Raw genomic sequence first — 14,453 nt, 5'->3', positions numbered from 1 at the left:
AGCTGTCTTGGAATATAATCATAAAAAACATCTGTTGGCTAGACATGAGTGGTCGCCTATTATAATTGCTTTCGTTTCAATCTCTTAAACTGTTGCATGAAAAGGCAGAATTTCTGGTTTTGTAAATGCTTTGATGTACAAATTATAGTCCTCAAAATTGAACGAGTTTGAATTCAAACGCACCAAGATATTTGTAGTTCTTCTCACAAATGGGTTTGCTTATATGATATATGTATCATTTATGGTATGTATCAATAGTATAATGTGTGAGTTTGTTTGACCCCAGGTCTCCGATTGAAGTCACAAAGCCTTCAGCTTCATTTGAATTATCAATAGTCCTAAATCTAAGTATTTTTGCGCTATTCAACGTTCATATCTCATGCCTTTTTGCAAAAAAAAATCTATTCTAAAGGCTGCATGTAAAATACTTTGCAAGTCTACATCCGTAGAGAGTCAGTTATATTATGATTATAAACCATATTCAAATTTTACAGCTCAAACTTACAACAAAGACAAATGTGTCGCCTGGTACTCTTTTGAATCTCAAAATATCTGCTTCATCACATATGTTTGTTGGTTTAAGAGCAATGGACAAATCTTTGTATCTCCTCAACAACAAAACAGACGTGAGTAAATCAAAGGTAGGTTAAACTGGAGACCAAAAACTTTTTCATAAATTTTGAATTATATTGGTAGGATTGAAAAATTCACAGCGTAATTAATACATATATAATTATATGTAACAATAATTAGACACGAACGTGGTGGCATTGTTCAAAATAACTGATATAACTTCTATCAAAATATGCCTAAAAGTTTAAAGCAATGACTAACGTCAGCAAAAATATGGTTCTAGTGAGGACCTTGGCTGAGGGATATAAAACATTTTTTCTGAGATCTGTCTAAGGTCTAATGATTTTTAGTGGCCGGTGCAAACCTACACCGGTTTCTGAGTAATCAAATGAGCTTGAATTGTTTTTATAACCTCGATACCCAGTAATTGATGCAAACAAATGTATTTAATTCATTAAGAAATTATATATGAAATTTTATGTAGGATAAAGTTAAAACATAAACTTGCGGTTAGGTTTACATAAGTATATCTCTAAATTTTAACACGAATCGTGATTTTGTCACTTAACCGATCTTAAATTGCTAATAAACACGTTTACGTATATTTGGCTCCTTCAATTAAAATGTGTAAACGAAGGCAAAAAATGAACACATTTCTTTAAAAGAATTTACCGTCCCTTTTATCTTTTCTCTTTATATAATGTTGTATATAAGACACTAACGCAGCATAGTTTGAATATTTCATTATCCAAAACAATTGATATAATTCATATCAATATAATCTTTGACCATTCATCAACAGTATAATGACGTCATCATAAAATACAGCTAATTCATAAAGGCACGAGAATTACGTTATCAAAACGTACAAAGACGGGAATGAAGATAGATTCATCATGCAATGAGATGAACACTTTTTCATCAAGCTAAATTTAAAATCGTTGAAACGATAAAAGTATTGAAAGAATCTACGATACTAAAAGGGAAACATGTTTTCTCTTATAAATTCTTTGTTTTGTTTCCTTGGTGACAATAGGGTTAGGAACAGCCAAAAACGAAAACGGATGCGGAAATAATCTCTGCTTGAGAAAGCGTTAGTGATTTCCTTATTTGTCTTGTTAGAATCGAGCATATATTGATCTGAGCTGTGTGAGTCGGTTATTCAACACCGATTTGTCTGTTTAATGTGAATACTTTACGGTCAATTCGCATGCACAAAAAAAATCTAAAACGGTTTTAAATAGTCGATAACACCGTTTAGACGATATTATATCTAAAAACATGTTAATTTATCTGTTTATCTGTATAGATATATGACATTCTTGAGTCGCACGACCTTGGTTGTGGAACTGGAGGTGGGAGAAACAGTGCAGAAGTATTTAAAGTGAGTTTGAAGCAATGCAATGTTTACTTTCAAAGTTTGTATAATTTCTTTATTCATGCTCATTAATCATAGGATCTTTAAAGAAAACACATATCATTAGGTTTTGTTTTCAACAAAGCAGACCTGGTTGGAAGAGGTTACTAAAAGTTTAAGGTAACTTAAATATTTTGAAAAATTAAATTCAATTTTGGCGATAACCGGATGTTTGTCGAGTAATCCAAAATAGCCTGTTTCAGTCAAAATAATGTTTTCGTTATTCCTATTGAATAACGTGATTGAAATCAGATGTAATTTCATTATGTTTTAATTTTATGATACTTATAATACATCATGATTTAGGCTTACATTAAACCCAAAACTTTTTTAACCAACTTTTTGAAGACGAAAAAAGAAGATTTGTAGATCCTTGTCAGATAGCAAATATGTTTCCGTATCAGTTATCGTTTTTTTTTGTTATAAATAGCTTGTAAAAGTCGTTACTTGTTTTCTTACAGAATGCCGGTACGACAATATTAACGAATGCAAAATTATCAGTGAAAGATCTCTTGCGGACAGCTGGTGACTGTGAAGAAAATAAAAGAAAAAAACGGGACACCGAAGGTAGGTTAATGAAATATAGGCAATTTATGGGGAAATGAAAAAGGAAGATAAATAATTAGAATATGAATATGAGAAGTACATTTGTACTTATCTACGTTGTCTTCATGGTCGTCGTTACAATGTTTATTCTTATCATAGTCCTTTGTAACAAAAATGCTTAATACTTCAGAAAATAGAAAAAACATCACACTTGGCGCAGATGTTGATTAAGACAAAAGACACATTTTGGGAATGGGACCTATTTATATATTATGCCAAGGTGGTTGCCATGGCAGCAATTTTTAAAATTGTTCGCCGTGACATGAAATTAACACTTTCCTATTCCCGTATAAGCTACTTATAGTTACAATTTTACTTGAAATAATTACAGTTTTCCTTTAATATGAGAGATTTGTATTAATTATAAGTAAAAGATACTAGTTAGCAGCTATAATGTAATTTATTGCTTCTGTTTCTATGGTAAACATTTCAGTGATCTGTCAAATCATTATATTTTAGCTATCAGTCCGTGAACTTCGAAATACTTAATTATTTTCTCAATTTCATTTAATTTGTTTCAATCCTAAGTGAACGATTAAATTTAAGCATGAATGATTGAAGTGTATTATTACATAAGGAATATGTTCTAGTAAAATTTGAATCATTACTAGATCAATTGATATAATAAAAGGGCATTATAACTGTGGGAAAGGACACTGCCAATAATCATCTTATTGATGAAGCACAATGCAAGGTGATTATGTCAAGCAACTATCAGATACGCTTTAAATAGTAACTGTGTTAAAAGTGGGCAAAAGCAATTTATTTACTAAATAAGAAATATTTAAGTTACCGGTATTATGTCTGAATTTTCCAAAGCATAAAAACAGAATGAAATTTTTCAACACATTCCTGTAAATGCAAGGTAGGCTCTTTTCAGTAATTTACCATTCCACAAGCTAAATCAACAATAATTTGCTTGCACCCAAAAAATATTACCTTAATTTTATGAAACTAATCTTATATTACATAGCAACTGCAATAACAAAAACAAAACGTATGTATCCACAGTCCATTAGACATTCAGCTGCCAGATCTATTAAATGTAACACCAGTTTTGTATTGGAATATTCATAATTTAGTTGCAGAGAATGTGATTGCAACTCCAACATTTAAACAACAAACATATATATTTTCGTGGTTTTAACATGTAATTTTTATCTTCGCAAGCCACTTGAATTTTGAAATCCTATGGGTGTTGCATGTGTTTTTGATTCAATATATCATATGAAGTCTATGTTGAACATAGAAAGGATATATAGACAAAACTTTAATTACAATAACAATCCTAATCATGCTCCACTCACCACAGGTAATTAAAAAATAAATAACACGGTATACCGCGTATCGAAAAGTTTGTGATACAAGTTTGCTTATGAATAAAACGCAAACAAGTCAAATCGGGCTCAAGTCAAATCGTCCCCATCTCAAATCGTCCCCAAAATTAGTCAAATCGCCCTCTAAATTAGTCAAATCGGCCTCATTACAGTTTAAAAAGTCAAATCGGTCTCTAAATTAGTCAAATTTACACCAAAGTTAGTCAAATCAGCTTCAAAACAAGTTAAATCAGAAGACATGAAAAAACATTCTTTCTTCTAGAATAAAACTTTAAACTAGGACAGGATAAGCAAAGAACTCAGCATGTTTGTCACCGTGTACGTGACATGACTAATTTAATCTGGAAATCATAATATTTCAGTCCAAGGTATTTGCTCTTTATCTTCAGAAAGTTGCTTTTTAGGACACTTCTGGTTGCAAAGAAGATATCTGTTTATCTCGGCGGTTGCTCCGAAATTGTAATATAGTCTCAACATTACTTAATATTTTTGCTATTGAATTCTTCTTAATCACGCCACATATCACAAAAAGATTGTAATGTAAGATTAAGCCTGTTATGCCTGTTGCGCATGACACATCATTTTATTATAACAAACATTTGTACCAAGTTATTTCGAATTCCTTTGATAAATGACAAAGTTATGGACCGGGTACGAAAGTGTGACGGACGGACAGAGGGACGGACGGAGCCTATTTCTCTATCGCCCTTTTTCTTCGAAAAGGCGGGGGACAAAAACAAAACCCAACACGCCTGACAAACAATGCATCCATCACAAATTGATCAGGATGTTGTGTTGTGTTCATTAACATAATCAATATATGACATGATTAAGAGAATTACCCGAGGTTCCTAATGCTTTATAGACATTAAAGCCTACTTTTACTGTTTTCGATATCTAATCCTTTCCACGCCTTGGTATTGATAGCGTATCATGAATCTTGCAACCATATAGGCCCTCAGAAGAAAAGCAGTGCCAAGGTGTGGCATATTTCTTTGAAAATTTTAGAAAACATGATATCCAACTGATGCCAAAGGTTATAAAAACAACCACCACATATAATATTTGTCACAAAAGGTACTCTTATTTATTTAAACGTGACAGTGTGAGTATTTTATCAATATTGACACTATCAGGTAAAGAAAGGTTGATATTTTTTAAGCAGTAATTAGTCAATGTAACCCAGGACATGAAATGAACGGGCAAGGGACTATCAACTAGATAAGTGTTAAATTGACAGATAATCGGAAATTAATATGTAGTGTAAAAAAGCAATTATTTCATCAAAGGTGTGCCGAACTTAGAGTCTGTAAACCGAAAATTTGTATAAAATAATCAAGTCAATCCTTTTTATGCAGTAATTGCATATGTGTTTTCATGAAGAAAACGAAATAATGAAAAATGAATTTGATTGGCCTTTATTATTTAAAGTCATTGATAAAATTTCATATTTATATGATATGGCAATTGAAATACTAGAAGACTAGAATCTTACGCCAGTTAACTGATACTTGTCTTTATCACAGGGCAGATAAGAAAGCGCAGTCCAGTTCAAGTCCCAGATGTAATCATTGAACTATAAATCTCTCCTAACATTACAAACTTTAATTTAAACTGTTTAAGCATGTACATGCATTTGATAAGTAAGGATTGTAAACAAAAATGGTCATAGAATGTTAAAAAATGATTTTTCAACATCTTAAGAAAACAGCAAAATCAAAATTCGACCTTTTTTTAATTTCATCTGATTTCCAGAGTCGTGAAAACTAATGACAAACAGAAATAATAAAATATTTTAAAAAGATAGCTTAAGGAAGACAAGGCAATGTTTCAGTACTGATAACAACTTTTCTTGCAAATCAGACAGGATTATCTACCGTTTACACCGGTGCTAGAAAACCCTGTCTTACATCCCCCTGTAAGACAAGTGGCGTGCTTTAAATGACGTCATTGCTGCGCGCCTTTAATGAATGAATTGCGTTCTTAGGATGACGTCATTTAAACGTCATGAATGAAGTTGTACGTTCATACGCTACTATAAGAAAAAAGTGCGTAATGAGAATATCAGTTTTCGTAATTTCTGTTCTGAAAACAATTGATATGCAATATGCAAGAAAAAGAATCAAACATCAGATGTCGGTACAGACAGGAATATCTAGCTCTCGGGTAACTGTTTAGTGGAAACTCGGCAGAGCCTCGTTACCGCCGTAAACAGTCACCCTCGAGCTAGATATTCCTGTCTGTACCGGCAGCTGGTGTAACATTCTTATAATATTATACTTATTAGTCTCTAATTTGTAATTATTTATCAAGTCGTTTTTGTAAAAACAAGCCTATATGAAATTTTAAACATGTATGGCGGCCATCTTGTATTTCTCGGACATTTTTAAAAATCGGTCCAATGCTTATTTTTTCTTATATAGCCCAAAGTTTATTTGTGCAAAGTTTGGTGCTTTTCCCATTTTCTGAAGTATTTTTTTCATAATTTGACTGGACTAATACAGCATGTTTGATCTTAGAAATTTTAAATCGCTGTAGGTAGGGCGCAGAACTGATCATATCGGGGTTGTGGGTTCGATATCTACTTTTGCCACTACTCTTTATAATAATTTTGTTTATTTGATGTTTATATAAGTTTTCATGTTCATTCATCTTCTTTCAAGAAAGTTCCTTTCATGTTGGATGTTTTCATGCTCTATTCATTCTGGAAAATTCTTTCTCTAAGTAGTTTAGTATTCTAGATTGCTCAATGAAAGTATATATATATGGATATATGATGAATGTTTGTACTTCGGTGTGTGTATGCTGTTGATAAACTGATTGTGTGCTAATATACTTATGATATCATCGTGAAGCAAACATAGGAATATATAAGTTTGAATTCTGTAATTCTTTGTTGGAAGTGTTTTGGACATATCGTGATATTCTGCAGTGGACATTGGACATTGTTTAAATTTGAGTGTTGACAATTGAATTTCGGACTGTTAGTTAAATTTAAAATGTGTATCCAATTTGTTCAAAAATTCGGAGATGTGCATATACCTTCATAAATACCTGTTAAATGCAATCACAACTTCCTTGCAGAGGTGCGAAAATGATACCATAAATTTAATGAGGCGATCAACAGTTTGACACGCGCACATGTGTCGCTTACGTCATCCGGCCTCTTATGATATTTAGTAACCTTTAATTGTGTAACACAATGCAGTTTGTACCCGAATCTTGTTTTAAGGTAACATTTTTGAAAACAACAAAGGGCCGTATTGCTATTATGATATAATAATTAAGGTAGTATTTAGTCCCGGTTAAACTTTTGTTGCCGCCGATCAGTCTATTTTATTACAAGAAGAAAAAGATGTTTCAACTGCTAAACATATTTTAAACTTGATATTGCATTAATTAAAATGTTCTAAAGTATAATGTCGTTGATTTAATTTTAATTAATTTGTCTCCTTTGCAGTCCTATCTATAGTTACGAATTCTATGAATGTAAATAGAAAACGAAAGTAGCATACGGACGGTGTTGATATTGTGTGATAAACTTTGAAGATCATTGGAAATCGTCCGAGTAACCGAGTACTCGATCGGAAAAATGACCGAGTACTCGAGTATTAATTTTGGTATTCGTTGCCATCCCTAATTTAAATTTTATAATTTTTATGAGTGTTGTTAGTTTTCCGCTCCATAACATCTATTTAACACCAGATATAGTTACAGGACCGGTATCGGTAGATGTTAAGTCGCCGTTACCCTCTATTGGTGTCAATTTGTTGCTATGTAATGACTTAGCTGGAAATAAGGTCGTGGTTTACCAACTCTTCACTGACACACCGAGCCAAGATGAAACATCTAGCTTTGTTGAGTTGGTAATTCTTGATCTTTACCCAGTAACTAGAGCTATGTCATTAATAAAACGGCTAATAAAGCCTTTGAATGTGACAGAAATGTCACTCAGGACATGGGCCTTTCTGAAATATTTTTACGTCAAATATTTGATAATGAGATATACAGCTCTTTTTGTAATAGTATGAATAAAACACACTTTAGTATAAAACCAAATATTCTTGGTCAGGAGGATACTTCCGGTTAAGGAGGATACTTCCGGTTAAGGAGGATACGTCCGGTTAAATGTTAACAAAACAATGTTGTATTTTGTCTATATGCTTAAAACGATTTTTACATCGATCAAAATGTTAAATTCGTAAAATTGAGCTTCTGTTACTTTCATGAAGGATATGGATTTTTATTAAAACTTGTAAGTTTGAATTTAAATGTTGCATTAAGAGGATTACAGCAAGACAAGTCCAATGTTGCATAAGAGGTTATTTTGAACTTTTAGACTTGCGCTATATAGATTGAATGGGTGGAGAGACTATTTTGTGAGCGATTTGTGAGCAAAAAAAATAGAAAATTTAGAAGTAGCCTGGGGCCTGCCGTCCGTGACAAAATTTGCGGTCACGCAGCTTGAATTGCAACTTGCAGACATCAGTATTTAATTATCAACACTCCTATCAAAAGATGATACCACTGCCATAAAGAAAATTATAGAAGAAAAAATGAATGAAACGAAAGATACTTTCCTAAGTGCAATTACAAAGGGAGTAGAAGTTCTTGAACATGATGTCCATACACAAGTTCAGACAATTGAAAACTAGAACAAAAGATCAAAGATAAAGATTTATTTATAAATGAACTTAAAGAAAAAGATGAGTCACTTTATAAAAGAATTAAAAAAGATGAATAATGCTGTGAAAAGTTTGAAAACGAGTCCGAACAATACGGTCGCAGAAATAACGTTCGGATCTTTGGCATTACGGGCGATGACAACAAGCAAACCTCAGAAACAGTTATACAAAAAGTAATAGACACAATAAAAGAAAAATCAGATCTTGTTCTGCATGAAGGAGATATTGACATCAGCCACCGACTTGGAAAATACAAAGTTGGCAAGCATAGGCCAATAATAGTTAAATTTGTAAGACGCCAAACTAAAGTCGATTTATTCAAAAGGTCAAAGCAACTTAAAGAACATAAGAGTTTTGTCAACAAAAATTTTACGAAAATGAACGCAGATCGTTGGCAACGTCGTGTAAAAGACAACTCCTGTGAGGAAAACGCGTGGTCGTTTGAAGGAAAAATTTATGTGCAATATACATCACAGAAATTTGCAACGCAATTGCAATTTAAAAACTACCGCTATTAGTTAAATGTCCCGTGCCTGTAAAAGGATGAAACCCATACTCAGGATTTGAGCAAAACTCACGGATATCCAAATACATCTAAACCGCCAAATAGTTCTCAAACATCATTCCAGGCACCTACGCAGTATTCCAAATCAGATCTTTCTTATGCACCCGCGGCCAAATGAATCATCACTTATTTTCATAAACAAAACATATTTCTTTTACAAAAAAGTGAATCTTTACGTGAATAAAGTTAACTCCCTTTGACCGAATGAAGAATGTATATATAAACAATTAACTAAAAGAATGACATCAACGGAGATTGTATCTCATATAACGTATAAAAATTACAAAATGTATAAAAACTACATTATCCCAGTGTGTAATTTTACTCTAGCTTTTGAGAAATAATATGTAAATTTATTATAAACATAAGAATTATAAGAATGTGCGTTTTTTTTTTCATTTTCCGTATTGTCATTGTAAAGAGTTATTTTTCACTGCAGTGAATCATATTCTGTATTTCACTGGTGTCTTAACAGGGTATCATTTTCTTTATTTAGTCAACACATACAATTTCTCAAACTGTAAAGTCAGAAAGAAAATAAAAAGAAAACGAAATGTATATGATAAATCAAACTTTCTCTTGTTTTATTTTCTGTAAATACAGGACTGGTTATCGTGCTATGGTGTAGAATATTATCTTATTTCAGTCGTGGCAACCGACGCTGATGATAACTTCATATTGTTCATATGTTTTTTTCTTCTTTTTTTTCCTTTTGTCTTCTGTTAATTAGCTTTTTAAAAAAAAATGTTCATGTTGTCCATGTCGAGTATCTTTGTCTATCAAATAGAACGTTGTTTATACATTTAATCATTGTGTCACCTGTCGAGTAGCTTTTTTAATGACTATTAATGTTGATTATACATTTATTCATCTTTTCATCCGTCGAGTACCTGTTTAAATGACATCCTATATTGTATATAAATATAATCATCATTTACAGCTGTCGAGTAACTTTTCAATATATGAAAACTACCCACTAATATAATATTTTTTTACCTAGCTGTCGATTATCTTTGACTATATAATTGAATGTTGTTTATGCATTTAACCATTGTGTCACCTGTCGAGTAGCTTTTTTAATGACTATAAATGTTATTTATACATTTAATCATTGTGTCAGTTGTCGAATAGCTTTTTAAAACGACCATCAAATGTTGTATATACATATACCAAAGCTATTTATACATCTTATCATTGTGTCAATTGTCGAGTAGCTATTTAAACGATCATCAAAGTTGTTTATACATATAATAACGATGTCAGCCAGCGAGAAGCTTTTTAAACGACTATCAAAGTTGTTTATATATATAATCTTTGTGTCATCCGTCAAGTGGCTTTTAAAGGATAGAAATTTCAGGTTGTTAATGATGTAAATACTTTTTTGATCTGTTGCTTTTTTAAAAGGAGACTGTCCATGTTGTTGATACCTATTATCATTATCTCACCTCTCGAGTAAATTTTCAAGAGATGGAATCTACAGATTATTAATGTTGTCAATACTCTCTATTTGTCACATGTCAAGTGTCTTATTAAAAGACTTCAAATGCTACATATTATCACTATTTTGCAAGTAGAGATGGAATCTACATATCACTTATTATTGTTTGTTGTTAGTAATGTACTTACTACTTTTTATCATTTGCCCATTGTCGAAGAGATTTTAAAAAGAGATAGTATTTCAGATATCTTACCGTGTGAATTATTGTAAATAAATACTTTCATTTTCATGTTATTTAAAACGAAAAAACTAGATAGTGTTAAATAACTTAATATTTCTGATTGTTTAGGCAATATTATTGTAAACTTGCAAAAATAATCATATCACAGAGTAACACCTTGAGTATACTACGTTCTATATTAATTATATATTCAATACCAAATATTTTTCCCTTATTATACAAAAAGAGAAATATTATGACATAATATAAATTAACACAATATTTACACAATACTATTTATTCTTCATGTAGAAATCACTCTCTATGTTATTTTATACTAGTATATTTTGATATGTTTTGATACAAGTGTCAATTCAAATATTTTTTAAAAAAAGTCCTATAATTTACTTCTTAGACTTTTCGTTTTCCATTACATCGAGAAGTAAACTTTTTGAGGACAACTCAGTAAATATATGGCGTCACATTTTGATTTTCATTGTTGTTTTGTTTAAATTTTATTTATTCCCATCAACGTTGAAAAAAGAAGTCTTTCAAATTGTTTCTCATTCTTTTCGTTCTTTTTTAATTTTTCATTATTGAACTTGAACTTTTTGTAAGCTAGGATAAGCCGCCTTAATAACTGAAAACATATATACCATATCTATAGTAAATATAGTTTGTTTTAGTTGATTCGTTGTGAAAATTGTGTTTAAGTTGGATTTTTTTCGTGTGTAGATTATAATGTGTTTTTGTTGTTTTAGTTTGCCTGCGACAATGTTTTTATTTATTACCTCCTTGTGTCGTGAATATCCTTTTTATCCCTTTAATAATTCAGACAATGAACAAACACACCTTTTTGATATTAATTTGCTTATTTTATTTTACTTCCAATTTTAACTTATTTCAAACAAATAATAGCATTTTATTTTACTCACAAGATATATCCAAACACAAACTTACATATTGTGTAGGCCCATACAATTCACTTTTTATCAATAATCTTTCTCAAAAGTTTCGTTTATTTATATAGCACAAATAGAACAATAGAAGAATCGTATAGTACAAAATTACGTGGAAATGCGTCGCCGTCGGGGAGGCAGAACAATAGGGTTTAAAATATTTGAGTGAGGCTCTAGAAAATATCGTGAACAGTGGCAACGTCGGGAAACTTTAACAATAGAACTTTTGTTAACGTGAATACAATTTCAGCAGAAGCAAAGAATAACTCATGCAATGCACGATATATGAAGCCGACGGTGAAACTATACAACTGAACTAAATTATAAGCACAAAAAATAAATTGAAATGTAAAAAATATCGCTAAATTCGCGACACTCCCCATGGAGAAAATATTAATCAGAATCTTAAACAACCAAAAAGTATACAACATTTTGAATTCAAATCTTAATGATATAAGCATTTTCTGAACACACTTAATCAATATACGAATAAGCTTTAATTACGTTGAATGTTAATATATACAAATATCTACATAAATTCAAAATTCAAATTCATGAATTAAATAATTCCCTCACTATAAACACATGATTAATCTAAATCAAACAGGCACATATTCAACTATATTATTTACAGTCAACACAGTTTCTCTTCACTATGCACATCTAAATCATATATTCCCATGTCTTTTAAACCCAGTTTAATATCTCCAATTTGAATACAGTGTTTGTGAATAGCACTTATGCAAAAATATCCAAAGTTCACATGACCGTCTGTACAACAAACCACAGGGTTTCCTCATGTATCACTTCGTCATTTCTATAAGAATATACTGTCTCTCGAGTTAAGCTTTCACGGACCACTACTCTACGTATATTATTTGTTGTATCCGGGGTCTCAAATGTAGACTCATATGTTTCACTGTCATTAGTGTTAACGTTGTCTGGACATCCTCGGGGATCCGTGGTCTGTCGTCCTTGGCGTCTTCTCCATCATCGCTGGCCGTAATGTTAATCACTTCGACGTCATCCGTGTCCGAGTTATTTCTATAAAAATGATCGTATTTGGCAACATCATTGCATTGGTCATTTTCAACGTAATCCAGCTCATTATCGTTTGCGTAATCATTGATGTCATTTTTTACGTTAACGTTATCAGTAACACTAGAGTCATCACTTTCATTGACGTCATCTTCAGCGTCATTATCATAATAATTTTCACTATTGCCGCCATCTTAGTTGGCGTCATACTCATTTTCACTCTCTGCATTGACTCCATTCACGTTGGCGTCATCATCCCTATGATAATTAACAACAACGTCCTCAACGTCACTAATGACCTCGACGCCATCTGTATAGGCTTCTTTATCTCCATTCACGTCATTATTGTTTTTATCCACCTCAGACGTCTCACCACAAAAACTGATGATATCCGGTTCATCGCCAAAATCAAGGCTGTCATTTTGTGCCAGCTCATCAGATGATATATCACTGTTTTGAACGTTACTGTTCACAGGTGACTTGAGCACTTGTGTGTTGAAATTATCAATCGTGTCCATGTAGGAGTTCACTTGTCCTCTTTCACTGAACATCACAAACTGCTTTGCTTCACCCAAAGAGAAATGGTGTACATTCATTAAGTGGTTTTTCAAATATCCCTTTCTCATGAACGTGCTTTGGCATTGGTTAATTCCACATGAGTAGCGTTGTATATTTGTATGTATCTCCGTGAAATGTCGTCTTAGGCTTTAATACTGTTTATAACTTCTAAAACACTGCGTGCAGTAATGCCTTCTGTCATATTTTTTGCAATTATTCATTTTTAGCTTTAAGAGTTCCAATGTTTAAACTTTTCAGATATTGTCACGTTGTATTATGTTTCACTTTAACTAGCACTTATATATACTAACTTGGGTTTACATGTACATTAAGTTCACAATTCCACGTGCTTTTTCAGTATAGCGTGTTTTACCACCGTACAATAGAGATTATATTCCGCCGGTGCATTATTTTACCAATCTACCTGAAATAAACGAAAAACACGATTTATTCATGAGAAGTTTGTTTTGAAATATAGACTACTTTAAATGCTCATCTGTTTTATCAAATCTTTTGCTTTCCTTGCAGCATTTCTTTCTGAATTACGAATACCAATATTTTCTAAACTGGACTTATCACAATTGTTTCTCTCATTTGATGTTGAGGCATCTGGTATAGCTTGCCTATTCATTGTTTCTAGGGGAAACAGTAAGTTTAAGGGTCTACCTATAATTCGACCAGACGGGAGTTGTACTTAAGCAGATCTTATTTCACCATCGAAACTTTTCGGCAATTCTACTATTTTTCCACATTTCCAACATCCTCGAGGTAAATCATCCTTTATTTTTACTACATCACCAACACATGGTGTTATTGACGATTGTAGTGAGCGTTCTTTTAACCTAGATTGCGTTCTTTCTCTTAGACTCAAAAGAAAGTCATTACGCCAAATTCGCCAAAATAAGCTTAGAAGCTTGTGTCTTTTTTTCCATAATTTCAAAGTCTCAGTCTCAGAGTTTTCAAATGGCACGCAATCATCATCATTGTTGTCGCAGGTCTGGACTTCCGGAAGACTTAGATTCCGGTTAAATGACAGGAAATGATTTGGCGTGATAGT

The 14,453-nt window shown here is 32.1% G+C and overlaps 1 protein-coding gene across 1 annotated transcript in view; it reads left to right on the top strand.

Moving 5' to 3' along the window:
- Nucleotides 1-14,453, top strand: part of LOC132718233 (venom factor-like) — a 109,051-nt gene that overhangs the window by 25,291 nt on the left and 69,307 nt on the right. Inside the window, exons 15-17 of the mRNA XM_060701881.1 lie at nucleotides 495-641; nucleotides 1,883-1,957; nucleotides 2,452-2,557. Of these exons, the coding sequence (XP_060557864.1) occupies nucleotides 495-641; nucleotides 1,883-1,957; nucleotides 2,452-2,557 (328 nt within the window). The remainder of the gene's footprint in view (nucleotides 1-494; nucleotides 642-1,882; nucleotides 1,958-2,451; nucleotides 2,558-14,453) is intronic.

Source organism: Ruditapes philippinarum, unplaced genomic scaffold, assembly GCF_026571515.1.
Source record: "Ruditapes philippinarum isolate M1 unplaced genomic scaffold, ASM2657151v2 ctg1687_1_1_1_1, whole genome shotgun sequence".
NCBI classification, from domain to species: Eukaryota; Metazoa; Mollusca; class Bivalvia; order Venerida; family Veneridae; genus Ruditapes; species Ruditapes philippinarum.
This window is presented reverse-complemented; position numbering and strand designations above follow the sequence as displayed.